General features: G+C 37.4%; 2 protein-coding genes across 2 annotated transcripts; both read left to right on the top strand.

The window, feature by feature from the left end:
• Nucleotides 1-7,082: 7,082 nt before the first annotated feature.
• LOC115989888 lies at nt 7,083-10,759 on the top strand. The gene is made up of 4 exons (XM_031113763.1): nt 7,083-9,370; nt 9,463-9,720; nt 9,808-9,919; nt 10,016-10,759. The coding sequence occupies exons 1-4, from the start codon at nt 7,083-7,085 to the stop codon at nt 10,757-10,759; spliced, it is 3,402 nt and encodes a 1,133-aa protein (XP_030969623.1).
• An 855-nt stretch (nt 10,760-11,614) lies between these two features.
• Nucleotides 11,615-14,586, top strand: LOC115989887. The gene is made up of 7 exons (XM_031113762.1): nt 11,615-11,774; nt 12,768-13,072; nt 13,165-13,386; nt 13,489-13,581; nt 14,134-14,235; nt 14,330-14,455; nt 14,548-14,586. Exons 1-7 carry the CDS (start codon nt 11,615-11,617, stop codon nt 14,584-14,586), a joined length of 1,047 nt encoding a protein of 348 aa, XP_030969622.1.
• The last annotated feature ends 269 nt before the right edge of the window (nt 14,587-14,855 follow it).

Raw genomic sequence — 14,855 nt, 5'->3', positions numbered from 1 at the left:
ATAAAAATTGAGTTCTTTAATTAGGATATCTTTAGAAATATTTTTTTAAACATTGAGCTTTCTGGGAGCTAGCCACTAAATTGGCTTTTTTTTTTTTTTTTTTGAGAAAAAAAAAGTCAAAAAAAAAATTTTTGGCTATTTAAGTTTAGAAGCCAATTATCAATAAAATGTTAGTTCTCTATCTTGTGGATTCAATTTGTTATTAGAGTTTAGTCTTATACTTCCTAGCATGGTTTTGAAACCTGAACCGTTCATAGAACCAGGAAAGAAAGAGTTCAAGATTTTTAAAGTCAAACCAAAGTTCAACCAAATTTGAGCCATAATGATGTCATAAATAATTTAATAATAAAATAAAATAAAAATAATAGAAATTTAAAAAAAAAATGAGCAATCTTGATTTAAAAAACATGGAAAAATTAAATAATTTTCAAATACATTATCACAACTTTTAAATAAAAATAATAATAATAAAGCATAAAACGGTGCATTATAATTATAATTAACCATTCAAGTATAAATTATAATGAGAAATACAAAATAGTATGAACATTAAATACTTGATAGGCATGTCTTATTTACTTTTTTATATAATAATTTCAACTAAATAAGATATTAATATTATATAAAAAATGTCTATTTTGTTTAAAGAAAAAAAAATTGTCAACTCATGAGATTTAGGGCCCGTTTGGTAAAAGATTTCCGGTAACGTTGTTTAAGTTTTGTGAAAATATGTGTGAATGGAAAAATATGAAAATACATGTTGTGATGTTTAAACAACAATTTTCGTTATTTAAATATCGTTACCAAACGGGGTCTTAAGATCTCACTAAGCATGTCACCCAAGCCAAGTCTTGGGCTTGGCATTTTAACTTTTTAATTTTAAGAAAATTTTTGATAATAATAAAAAAGCCAACTCATTCCCACAATCACATTTCCCAAGAAATCTAATAACATCTTCTTCGCTTTCACTTTTTTTCCAACACCTATGATCTACCACCTCTTAGATTTGAAATTTCATCTATTTCTCTCCCTACTTCTCAGTCCCTCATCTTTGGTCTTCCCCAGTTCTCAAGCAAATTATAACAAATCTGAATGTAAGTCTCTTTCACAGCTTCATCCTTCACTCACTCTCACTCTTTCTTCCCTAATGAACAAGTCTGACCAACCTGAAGCTGCTCTTCATGAAGAAATTTTCTGGGGAAGAAACCGACAAACCCACGCCGGTCTTGAAAACCTTGTGGTTTGACCTCGGTTCAAGAGGTTAACAACAAAAATAAAATTTTCGATTTTTTGTGTTTAAAGTACCATAATGATGATCAGTTTTTAGTTCTGGATTTCAAAACCATGCTCCCGAGTTCCTACATGATTACATTGTGTCAAAATGACTACCTATGAGAGATTTTGGTAACAAAATGAGAAACAGCTAACATAAGATCGATAAGAAATTAGAGGAAACGAGTTCTTTGAGATGCACTTAAATTGAGCAACATATTGAGAGGGAGTTAGAGAAAGATTTCAACAACAAAAAAATGAGAGATTTCAAATGGTTATATGGAAGGGAAATGATGATGATGAAGAAGTTGAAGATACATTTTGTGGTTCTTCTTCTTCTTCTTGTCACCAGATTTTGGGCTATGCACGGTGATGGCTTATGCCTTAGCAGTGCCACCATTCATTTTGAAACTAAGCAAAAAGGAAATTATTTTCAAACTAAGGTGATGGTCCATTTCAGTTTATTTGGTCCGTTTCGATCCATTTCAGTTCACTTGGTCCTTTTTGGTCCATTCAATCTGTATCAGTTAATTTCGGTCAATTCAATCCACATCAGTCCATCTTTGGTCCATTCAATCCACATCAGTCTAATTCAGTCCATTTCGATCTAGTTTGATCCATTTTGATCTACACGATCCATCATTCACTACAAAAAACGGAGCCTGAAGCCGCGTTTTGGAGCCGCGTTTTTGGAAAACGCGGCTTCAGCCGTTCCTTTGAGCCGCGTTTTCCAAGAACGCGGCTCAAAGGAAAGGCTGGAGCCGCGTTTTCCAAAAACGCGGCTCAATAACGCGGCTTCAGGCCGTGCGGCTAATTTTTTTTTTTTTTTTTTTTAATTGTAGCTTGAGCTGCGTTTCAAAAACGCAGCTTCAGACCCCTTGAAACGTACTGTACCAGGATGGAGCTGCGTTTGAAACGCAGCTTCAAGTTTCAGTATAAACAAAAAAAAAAAACGAAACGTGAATCCCTTACCATCGAATCAGAAAACTGGCTCTCCGATCGCACAAGACCCTCACCGATCGCCCACACTCCCCTCACCGATCGCCCATTCCCCTCACCGCTCCAACACAGTCCCCTCAACGCTCGCACATCCCCTCACCGATCGTAGACAACTCTCACCGATCTCACACTCCCCTCACCGATCTCAGCCCACTCTCACCGATCTCAAGACTATGTGAATCCCCTCACTTCAACCCTATGTGAATCCCCTTCCTCCCTCTGCTCTTCCTCCTCTTCGTTTCCTTCTCACCGATCGCTGGCACACACCCATTCTCGCAAGGCCACTAGCAGTAAGTTTTTCCAAATTTTTTGTTTTGATTCCTGTTTTGGGGTTCCTATTTTTGCTTTACGGTTTCGATTTTAGGTTTAGGGTTTGGGCCGTCGATCTAGGGTTTTGATTTTGGGTATAAATGTTCAATCTTAATATTTGGTTTTAGATTTCAATATTTGGTTTTGGAGATGTTTGATCGATGAATTCATTTTTGCTTGGTGGGTTTTTGATATCTGTGTGTGTGTGTGTGTTGCTGCGGATCTTATTGTCTGTGTTTGTGTGTGTTGCTTGTGCTGCTGTGTGTGTGTGTGTGTGTATGTTGCTATTGCTTGCTGCTGCTGGCTACTTGTGTGATGTTGTTACTACTGGTGCTGCTTCTTGTTGTTTGCTGTGCTGCTGTGTGTGTGTGTTGCTGGTGCTGCTGTGTGTGTGTCTGTGTTGCTGCGGATCCTATTGTCTGTGTGTGTGTGTGTGTTGCTTGTGCTGCTGTGTGTGTGTGTGTGTGTGTGTGTGTGTATGTTGCTGTTATAGGATATGCTGCTGCTCTGTGTGTGTCTGTGTGTGTGTTGTTACTGGTGCTGCTCTGTGTTTGTGTGTGTGCTACTGTGTTATGTGTTTGCCTGGCTACTGTGTGTGGTGTGGTTGTGTGTGTTTGTTTGGTCGCTAGTGCTCGTGTGTGGGTATGTGTGTTGCGGCTGCTGCAAGCTGTGTGTGTGTGTGTGTTGCTTGTGCTGCTGTGTGTGTGTGTGTGTGTGTGTGTATGTTGCTGTTGTTGCTGCTGCTCTGTGTGTGTCTGTGTGTGTGTTGTTACTGGTGCTGCTCTGTGTTTGTGTGTGTGCTGCTGGTGTGTGTGTGTTGCTGGTGCTGCTGTGTGTGTGTGTGTGTGTGTGTGTTGTTGGTGCTGTGCTCTGTGTGTGGGTATGTGTGTTGCTGCTGCTGCTGTGTGTGTGTGTGTGTGTGTGTGTGCTGCTGCTCTGTGTGTGTGTGTGTGTGTGTTGCTTGTGCTGCTCTGTGTGTGTGTGTGTCTTGCTGCTACTGCTGCTGTGTGTGTGTGTGTGTGTTGCTGCTGCTCTGTGGAAGAGGGATTTTAAGTGAATCGCCCAACTTCCAATTTAAACAATGTATAGATGCAATATTAGGAATACTAGCATGACATAAAAGGGTAACAATACTGTACTAATTATGACAAGGTTAGAGGAATTTGTTTTATATTTTTTGATAAATAGAACTTTTAAATATTAGTCGACCTTTAATGAAAAAGGATGAAATATAATGTAATTATTGGGAAGTTGTTTTACAAGGCTTTCGACAAAGTTGTTTGGGGTCATCCAATTTCAAGTTGTATGGTCGTGCACTTGTGCTGCATCTGCAATTTAATTGTTAGTGTTTCTTTCAATGACAATAGTGCATCTGTCACTAATTAGCTTATTTTTCAATATATAAGTTTTCTTTTTCCTGTTCTTTTCTTTTTGGGTTGCTGTATTTGGGTGGCAAAAATGAGGGCATGAATTCAAAATGGATAGACATCTAAGAGTTTCTCCAGTATTGAAATTTAATTTCAACTAATCAAAGTAAACCCACTTATCTATCACAGGATTTGAATCGATTAGTTATTGCACTTAAAATGTAAAGAAACTTTGTAATATTCAGCCTCATAGTCTTTTACCCTTTTTTTTTTTAGAGATTTTTAATCTATAGCGTCCGATAGATTTCAGAATTATTGATAATAAACTAATAATGACATTTCATTGTTATTGATAATTTGTCCAATTTGGTCCATGTCGGTCTATTCAGTCCACCTTAGTCCTTTCGGTCCACTTCGATCCATTCAGTCTATTTTGGTCCTTTCGGTCCAATTCGGTCCTTTTAGTCCACTTCAGTCCTTTCGGTCCATTCAGTCTATTTTGGTCCTTCTGGTCCAATTCGGTCCTTTTAGTCCATTTCGGTCCAATTCGGTCCTTTTAGTCTACTTCAGTCCTTTCGGTCCATTCAGTTGACTTCGGTCATTTTGGTCCATTCAGTCTATTTTGGTCCTTTCGGTCCAATTCGGTCCTTTTAGTCCACTTCAGTCCTTTCGGTCCAAATTGGCCCTTTGATCCACTCGGTCTTATTGGTCCAGTTCAATCGAAAATGACAAAAAGTAATATAATTATTTTTAATTGTTTAATTTAATTATTTATGGTATTATTTACTATCTTTCTTTATGTTCCCCCTACATGATATTATTATTATTATTTTTTTATAGGGGGATGAAATTTAAAGATGATGGTATTAAATTTAGTATCATAATCTACAATCTTCTAATGCATAAGTTATTCAGTACAATTCTATTTCATATGAAGATTGTGAACCTCATCTTACAATGTATAAATTATATAACATATCATCGTAGAAATTCATCTGTAAATAAATGTATTGCCCTCTTCATTCTTTAACAATAAATGCCGTTAATATTTTCATACGATCACACAAACTAGTTAATATGATAAAACAAAGCCATACAAAGTACCTTTTTATGTTGAAGACTCTTGTTATGTGGTTGGAAGAAGCACAAACTTTTTATTGAACATATATATATCGATACAAACAATTGTAAATGCCTCATGCATTGCATAGACCTACAACTAGTTATGATAATAACCAATCCATTAGGGAGGTAAAGTGCACTAATTTAATTTTTAAACTCATGTTATCCAATAACAAATGTTATACATGGTCAATGAAAAACAAGTCATGTAGAACTGTTTTATGTCATTTCCTTATGCCTTTTCACCCTCTAGTCCTTTTTGGACTAGATTTTAATTATGAAAATTTTACTGACTAGTTTGTCTTATTTTACTATGATTATTGATGTCTTATGGTAGTTGTGAAATTTGGTAGTGTTTGTTTACGGAGTTGGTTCAGTTGACAAGGTTAACAATATACTTTATATTATATTTTATATGTTGGTATACAATATATTAAAATAATCTAAAAGAAAGGAATAAATCTCACTGCTATGTTACAAAATAAAATGAAGTAAGCATCGCGACAATTGTTCCAAGACGAAAGCACCTATCTTTTTGGTACTCATGAACGCTCACATCTAAATGTATCGTGCTTTGGGCGAAGGGCATATCTCACTTGTAGTGCCTGTTGTATCAATCTCTCTTTCGTGATTAGTTAAGATGACTACTTATATGTGATTTGTCATTATTTTTTTTTTAGTAATATATGTGTGAATTTCAGTCAGATATTCTCATACACATATATATATGTACATGTACATGTATCTATTAATTAACATGTTCCTTACATGTGTTTCACAGGTGATGTTGTTCGCAAACATTTGAAATTATAGTCAGAGGCACAAAGTTCACAACAAATTCCGCTCACTGTGCACGAAAATCCAGACGCCTCTCAAAAGCCATTCACCTACATTTTCTATCATTTTATCTTGGTACCCGCCCAATTCCCACGCCTTTTCTTCGTTGTGCTTACTATCTTTCTTAAATTGATGCGTCCTTGCATCTTTGTAACTCTTTTTGTTGTAATTGTTCTTTTCATTTAATTATATAGATTAAGATTTATATCATAGGGCTGTATTTGAGACATATGTAGCCGTATGATACAAATTTTGAAAAGATACTTGTAAAACAAACACAGTTGGAACATACCCAACGTGCAGTATTGTATTGGAAAGGACAGTGGTTTTATATTTGAATGGGTGAATATCTCACTCTTCATATTGCATGAAGAGATGCCTGCGTGTGTGTGTGTATATGCAATTAACTTCAATTTCCTCTTAATTTAATAGGTTGGGAAGTACTTAAATATAGATATTATCACTTCATACATCTTCTCTTTTGACTAACTTATTTCATAAATGATATAAATTTTCATAAATTAAATGATTTTCAACCCTTCATACAACTTTCTTCTTGACTAACGCTTTTCATAATTTAAATAAACTTTAAACTCCATAGCAAAATGTGACAATCGACTCCTAACAAGTAATACCCAATTACATGGATGCATTCAGTTCTTTCTTGCTAATATAGAATCAACAAATCATATCGATTTGTTCGTAACAATTCACTTAGACCAACTCTTGGAACCTCAAAGGAGTGGGCAACAATATATTCTATTTTGGACTTACAATATCATCATACATAGCATTTAGCTTAGATTATCACATGTAGGAGACGACTTCGTTGTTGGACATAGTTATCTTGGTATTCTGGAGGTTATAATTATTACAATTGCATGCATTTGTGATTTGTTAATATCTTATTCCAACAATTATGCTTAAAATATTCCAAACATATCACATTAAGTTATGCTTCATTTAGTGTTACTATTTAGAAAATTGAAAGTATAGGCTATTCTTGATGTAGTGATATATATATATGTTATCCGAAAATCTATGCATAGTTCGGTATGTTTGTTCTTTACAAATCAGTAATAGGTCTCAGATCACCTCTGAATCTAATTTGACGGTTTATTGGCTATGCATTACCAAATGTTGTTGTAGGTCAGATATTGTTTATCTTGTATAGTCATGGATAAAAGTTGGATGAAGAAGCAGAGGGGTTCAAGGGAATATATTGAAGGTGTACTTAAATTTGTGGAATTTGCATCAAAACATGCAAGCGATGGGAAAATCTTTTGTCCTTGTACCAAATGTGTGAATATGAATTTGGTACTGCCAGGGGTGGCACGTGAACATCTTTGGAGTAAGGGGATGCTTCAAAATTACACACTTTGGAAATGGCATGGGGAATCGGCAGCTGCGCCAACTGCCACTGAATGTGGGAGTAGTCATGTCCAAGAGTCCTTAGAACAATACGGTGACTTTCGTGGGATGTTGCATGATTTGTGCCCCACGCATGGAATGCCACCTGAACCAATGGACGAAGGGGAAACTGTGCAACAACCGGCTGAAGGTCCAAATGATGGTGCACAAAAGTTTTACAAAATGATAGATGATGTCCACAAACCTTTATATGCTGGGTGTACAAAATTTAGCATATTCTCAGCCATCGTTGTGTTGTTCCAGTTGAAGACTCTTTGTGGTTGGACGAACAAGTCATTTACTATGTTGCTTCAACTCTTGATGGATATGCTCCCTTCTGACGCTAAGTTGCCAAAGGACCATTATGAGGCTAAGAAAATAGTTCGAGATTTGGGTTTGGGGTATGAGAAGATCCATGCTTGTCCCAATGATTGTATGCTATTTTGGAAGGAGAATGTTAACCTCGACGCATGTCCTTGTTGCGAAGAAAGTAGGTGGAAACCAAATGAGGCATCTGTTACAAATAATAATGCCTCATCTAGTAAGGGAAAGAAGAAAGCTGCAAAGATCCTACGCTGGTTTCCCTTAAAGCCAAGATTGCAGCGATTATTTTTGTCACCCGACTTGGCTAGTTCTATGAAATGGCATGCTAATGGTCGTACCGAGGACGGGGTAATGCGGCATCCTGCTGACTCGGATGCATGGAAAATGTTTGACACTACGCATTTACAGTTCTCGTCTAAGCCTCGTAATGTCAGACTTGGATTAGCTGCGGATGGGTTCAACCCCTTCGGAATGCTGAGTACTACTCACAGCACTTGGCCTGTCATGCTAGTCCCTTACAATCTCCCGCCTTGGTTGTGCATGAAACGATCATCTTTGATTTTATCACTAGTTATTCCTGGACCTAAATCGCCAGGGATTGCAATAGATGTGTACTTGCAACCCTTAGTAGAAGAACTGAGGGAATTATGGGATGTTGGAGTAGAAGCATACGATGCATCTTCAAAAAATGTATTCCAATTGCATGCAACATTGATGTGGACGGTACATGATTTTCCTGCATACGCAGATGTGTCGGGTTGGAGTACGAAGGGTAAGTTTGCGTGTCCTTGTTGTGCCTCAGAGACCGACTCGAAATATTTAAAAAATGGCCGCAAATTCTGTTACATGGGACATAGGCGATGGTTGGGTAGTGACCACGAATTTCGGAAAGAAGATACTTTATTTGATGGATTCACTGATATGCGAGTGGCTCCTGTGCCACCAGTTGCGTCAGACATAATTGTGGACACTGAAACTTTACTTACACGTTGTCTGGGAAAGAAATGTCGAGAAAAATACAACAAAAGAAAGAGAGGTGAGGCAAACCAGTGTGTTTGGAAGAAGAGAAGTATTTTTTTCACATTGCCTTATTGGAAGGATCACAAGTTGCGACACAATCTTGATGTGATGCATATAGAGAAGAATGTGATGGACAATATACTTGGCACTTTGCTGAACGTGAAGGACTGGACAAAGGACAATTACAAGGCACGCCTTGACTTGGCGGAAATGGGAATAAGGAGAGAACTCCACCTACAGCGAAAAGACCATGATAAGTATATGATACCGCCTGCGTGTTTTCATATGACTGCATTGGAGAAAGATGGTTTCTTGCAAGTTTTGCGAGACGTAAAAGTGCCCGATGGATATGCTTCCAACATCTCCCGCCGTGTGAACCTCAAAGAACGTAAGATTTCTGGTTTAAAGAGTCATGATAATCACATCCTGATGCAACAACTCCTTCCAATTGCTTTACGAGGATCTTTGCCATCGCATGTCATTAGGCCTTTGATGAAGTTAGCTTGTTTCTTTAGGAAAATTTGTTCGAAAACCCTTACGGCGCTTGATATTGCGAGTGCTGAGGCTGACATTGCAGTGACGTTGTGTGAATTGGAAAAAATATTTCCTCCATCTTTCTTCACTGTGATGGTACATTTGGTCATGCACTTGGCTACTGAAGCCAGGATTGGTGGTCCAGTTCAGTACCGTTGGATGTACCCCATTGAGAGGTAAGTCATAGGTAATACATGTACAGTATGAGGTTTCATGTGTGCTTTCTAATAGCTAGTGTCAATTACTAACCTTGTCATGCGCATTATAGGTACCTCTCACGCCTTAAGTCTTATGTAAGAAATAGGGCTGCTCCAGAAGGGTGTATTGCTGAAGGCTACATAGTGGAGGAATGTTTAACGTTTTGTTCACGGTATATGGAAGGAGTTGAAACTATATTCTCACGACCCACAAGAACGATGGAGGAGTCAACAGGGGCAGTTTCAAGTGTGGCACTAGAAAGTAGGGAATTGACCCAAGCTCATCGCTATGTGCTATTCAATTCCGAGAACATTTACCAGTTTCGTGAGTAAGTATTATGGACATCAATATAATTGCACGAGAATCCAATGTGCGCTCCGTGTATTAACACTAATACAATTGCCATCTCATGTAGGATGCACAAAAGTTTGACGAATGATGAACTTCAAAAGGGTCACTGTCGTATATCTAATGCTACTATTCATAAGCACCACATGGAGAACTTTTGTGGCTGGTTTAGATCTCACGTACGTGTCATATATTCAACTTTTTAACATTGCAACTTTCCCATAAGTAGAAGGACGATACTAATTAGACTCAGTTAATTTGTTTGATTATATTAGGTGATGTCAATGACTGCTGCTGATAGGGAAAGAACTGGACTTAGTGATACACTTGTCACGCTTTCGAAAGGCCCATATACTTCAGTAAATCGGCTGAAACATTATGTCATAAATGGGTTAAAATTTAGGAGTTCGAGTGTTGAGGGAAATAGAAAAACGCAAAATAGTGGAGTTAGTGTTGCCACTGAAGGTGGCAATATGTACTATGGTGTGTTGACAGATATCATTGAGTTGAATTATTCAGGCAACATCAAACATGTGTTATTCAAGTGTAAATGGGTTGATGATCAAAATAGGAGGGGATATAAGATTGATGAGTTTGGGTTTCCTATGGTGAATTTTAATCATTCCGTACATGGTGGGGAGGAAATGGTGCATGAACCATATGTGTTGGCGTCTCAAGCTACACAAGTTTTTTATGTTGAAGATAAAAGGCAGAAAGATTGGTTTGTTGTCGTTAAAACGAAAGCCAGAGATGTATTTGATGCAGGTATTGGGCCCCATTGTGATGAGGATGACACGGATGAGTTTCTTGAGAACATCCCGTACTCTGTCACTAGTCCTGATGTTGGTAGGGATGACCTTCGTTGGGGTCGAGATGATGTGGAGGGAATGACAATTGATGCCTCTATCATTGGCCCAAGAGATCTTCCTGAAATGGACGACTTGGATGAGTGTGAGTTCATTGATGATGACTCCAACGATGAAGATGACAACGAAGTCGATTACAGTGATGATGAGTAGTGTAATAGGATATTGTTGTGGTATGTGTAATTGTGTTATAGTTAATTCTTATTGAAATTATAAGTTCTCATTTGTAAAGGCATATTGCGTGCAAAGTTTGACATTGTTACATATATATGTACAAACTATTATTTTGTCAAAATTGTTAAAAAATAAAAGTTTGAACATATATATGCAACTAATAACATAGACATATCTTTCCGGTTCGTTCAGAGCTTTAGAGTCACTATGACTCTGCGTATGACTTGAAACGCACAACCCAGAAGGATTTAGACGTTTGAAACGGTTGTGATTGTCACCCTATCCTCTTTCACAATTTGCCTACGGATGTATGTAGTATGTACATGATTTAATTGTGATTGAGCATGACTAATATGTGATTAAGCTAACTCAAACAAACTGGGAAGTGTGAAAATAATTTTAGTAGGAAATTAATACGCTAAAATAAAACTTACTTCATTTACATAACAAAGTTGTTACAAACGAGACTAAATATTTACCTATACTAAAAGAGAAAATTGTAGGGAAAAACATTCAACATGGTTTTGGTATGGGGTTGACTTGTCTTTTTTTTTTCTTACTTTGAAATGAAGACTCTAGTTACACTTGTGTCTTTGTTATAGGATATATGTGTCCTCATGACTTAAGAATCGGATTGATACTCATATATAATTAGTACGTGAAACTGTTACTTCTTCATGTTGTTGCATATATATGTTATAACTGTTATATTTTCGTGTTGTTAAGAAATAATAGTTTTAACATACATAATTATCTTTACTACAGTTAACAATTATTGGCCGTGCTTCTTAACCATTTTTCCTCATTGTGTTGTAAAAGGTGTTGGACGCAAGAATGGGGAGGAAACGCCAGTTGTCACTTGTTTACATTGGGCAAGGATCATCACAGTCACGACAACGAGTGGAGGCAGCTGAGGAGGAACCCCACATTTCTGAGGACGCAAGACCGGTGCCAACACCGGTGGCAAGTGACGATGATGAGACACTAGCTCCAGGTATTGGTCATGTTTTCGAATGTAAGGTTTGATGTTTATTATTGGATGCTTAGATCAATTCTAGCTAATACATATAGGAATTAATTTGGTTCAAAGTTTTTTAATATTGTAGGATTAATTTATGTTTTGTAATTTCAATTATCAGTTGGTGGTTTACATCATTTCATAATATAATTAAAATATCAAGGTATATTGAGTATATTCTGCTGACTTTGGTCCATTTGGTCCATTAATTTCCTTTGGGTCCAATTCAGTAGGTTCTGGTCTATTTGGTCCAATTTGGTCTGCTCAGTCCAGTCATTTCTGCTCAGTCTAGTTTGGTCCTACAGTGTCTACCTCGGTCCTTTAGGTCCACTATGGTCCATTCAATCACTTCAGTCCAATTTCATGCCATTGGTTTTTCAATTGGGATGTTCCTGACATGTTATATACTTGACTCGAAGCCAACTATATGCAGTAAAGTATAACCAAGACATTCCCTCTGTATTTCCAAATTAACAAAGTGTGGGAAAATGCAAAACCTTGATTATCAATTCCAAGTATGTAGGATCTATTCCATCTTGGGTATCATTCTATCCAGATGATGATTAAAAAAAAAACGTGATATGTTCTTGTAGATTATTGTTATACTTGCTTAATTAAGCTGTCAATTTCCAATTACCAGTCAACTTTAGGAAATTGGTAAACAAATTTGCTGAAGTTGAATGATCACAGAGAAGATCGGGTTGAAATTATATATTCTAAATCCAAATGTATTAAATGGTAATTATAGGCAACCCGTGACGAAGCATGGTTGCTCGTCTTTTTAGAAAGCTACGTAAGTGGGTTACATGAATGCGTGGGACAAAGGCCTCAATTTACTTATGTTTTGTAACCATGAAATCGTAAACCTTTTATTATTTCAATTCGTAGATGCATAATTTTTGCGTGGTGTGACATTTTTCACTACTTCTAAGTTTTGTTAAATAAGTTCTAATATGGCTGGTCTTGTAGATACAGATGATTATGTGCATACCCAAACACTGGTACAAAATCCAGCACCGGAACAAAATCGAGCATCAGAAAATAGGCCTGGAAAACGTGGGAAAACAAGGTTGGCTGACATATGGGCAATGAATGGTGAGTACAAAATTCAGTTGCCGTTAAATGATGAAGGCCAACCGATTGGCAATGACGGGGAATTGTTCGTTCGATGGTTGGGCTCGTTTTGCGAGAATGGCCTATTATGCCCGCTTACGCCTGCTGGGTGGCCAAGTGTCCCTCAAAAGTTTAAAAAAGATTGTTGGACGGAGATTGAGGTAGTATGAAAAGGAAATATTAGTTATTTTTATTTACACCTGCTGTCCTAATTAAAATACTACATTTTGCTAACTCTACTGTCTTATTTCAGCAACGGTATATAATTGATCCCAATATTGTCAAACCAACCAATCAAATGGGATGGGCAATGAGTCAGCTAGGAGAACTAAGGAGGAATCGCAGGACCAAGTTGAAGAAGGATCACAAAAAACCTGGGCTGTCACGTGAAGAAGTATTGGCTATTGAACCGCCTGGGGTTATCCCAGCACAGTGGAAGGAGATGGTTGATTATTGGTTCAATGAAAAAACTGAGGTACATGCGATATTCTTCGTCTTACTCATGTTCATGGTAATTTAGTCAAGAGATGTTTTTATTTTTTTAAATTTTCTTTTTTTGATGGTAATGTGGTTGCAGACATTAAGTCTCAAAAACAAGGCGAGTCGAGACAAGCAGAAAGACATAGCAAGATGTGGGGCCAAAAGTCTTGCTCAGATTTCTGCTGAAATGGTAATAAGTAAACTTAGAATTCATAAATGCCTACATGATGTCCCCTGATATTTTGAGGTCAAATTTACCAACTTAATCTCATTTCATATGTTTTAGGAATAAGAATAAGTTAATTAAATTATAGGTTTTTTGGTAAGTAAAAAATGTAATACATAGCTTTATGCATCCTTGTAATATATAGAGATGACTTTGTTAATCCTCTTAATGTATATATCACCCATGGGTAATTTTACTAAGTCCGAACATTTTAGGTTACTCATGGGTAATTTGAGATGCGCATCTCAATCTTATCTCAAATAGAGTGTTATTATAGAAAGTCTATGATGCCTATTTTCTAACTCTCCATGTCATTTTTATTTTTAATATCTTAATTTAACAACCCCATGTGTATTTGGAATGTAGCTAAATCCTCTCATTATGTTACTACTCTCTCAGCTTTTTCATAATTTCAGTAACTTTGTTATGACTATCTCATTGTGGACTTGTGTTAATTGTGGCATAACAACATTATATAGTTAGTGTTTATTGTAATTATGTTTGTTCATCATATAGGCGAAAGATAAAGGGGCGGCAGTCGAACGCGCGGATGTCTTTCAGAAAGTATACCGTACAAAAGGTGGGGTTGCTGTTAGTGACCGTGTGCAAGATCAGATGGTAAGGACAATTTAATCGAATTGAATTTTAGTGTATTTTGTGTTTGTATTAATTCTGGTGTGTAATATGTTGTTTGGTTTTTGTGGGAAAACAGGATAGGATGGCAGTACTTTTGAATGAACAGGACATACGACTACACGGAGAGATTGGTAATGGAATCCTCTGGTCGAAGGACGACGCATATGCTCGGGTGATAGGTCTTGATGAGCGCCCAGGTCGTGTACGTGGGGTAGGCTTTGGGATCACCCCATCAGGAAGAAGTGCTAGAAACGCATCACAGTTTACCCCGACTACTACTCCATCGTCAAGCAGAACTCACGACAGGATGTCAGAGTTGGAGACGAGTCATGAAGAGCTAAGGGAGGCACTAGCTAAATCTAGGGAGGAACTAGCAATTTGTAGGGGGGAAGTAGCTCAATCCGAGGCGAGGCATAGGGCGGAACTGGCTGAAGCTGAGGCGAGGGCCCAAGCACGGATGGCTGAAATGATGGCGTCGATGAAAGCCATGTTTGCTTCATTTAGCCAGGGGATACGTAATATAGATCATTCTCAGGTACTAAACAAATTTTATTTAGCCAAGAACTTAATATCTTGCACACGCATTGGTATGTGATATTAAT

The sequence above is a fragment of the Quercus lobata genome, chromosome 5 (assembly GCF_001633185.2).
Source record: "Quercus lobata isolate SW786 chromosome 5, ValleyOak3.0 Primary Assembly, whole genome shotgun sequence".
Taxonomy (NCBI): Eukaryota; Viridiplantae; Streptophyta; class Magnoliopsida; order Fagales; family Fagaceae; genus Quercus; species Quercus lobata.
The sequence above is the reverse complement of the archived record's forward strand: the minus strand, read 5'-3'. Positions and strand labels throughout refer to the sequence as shown.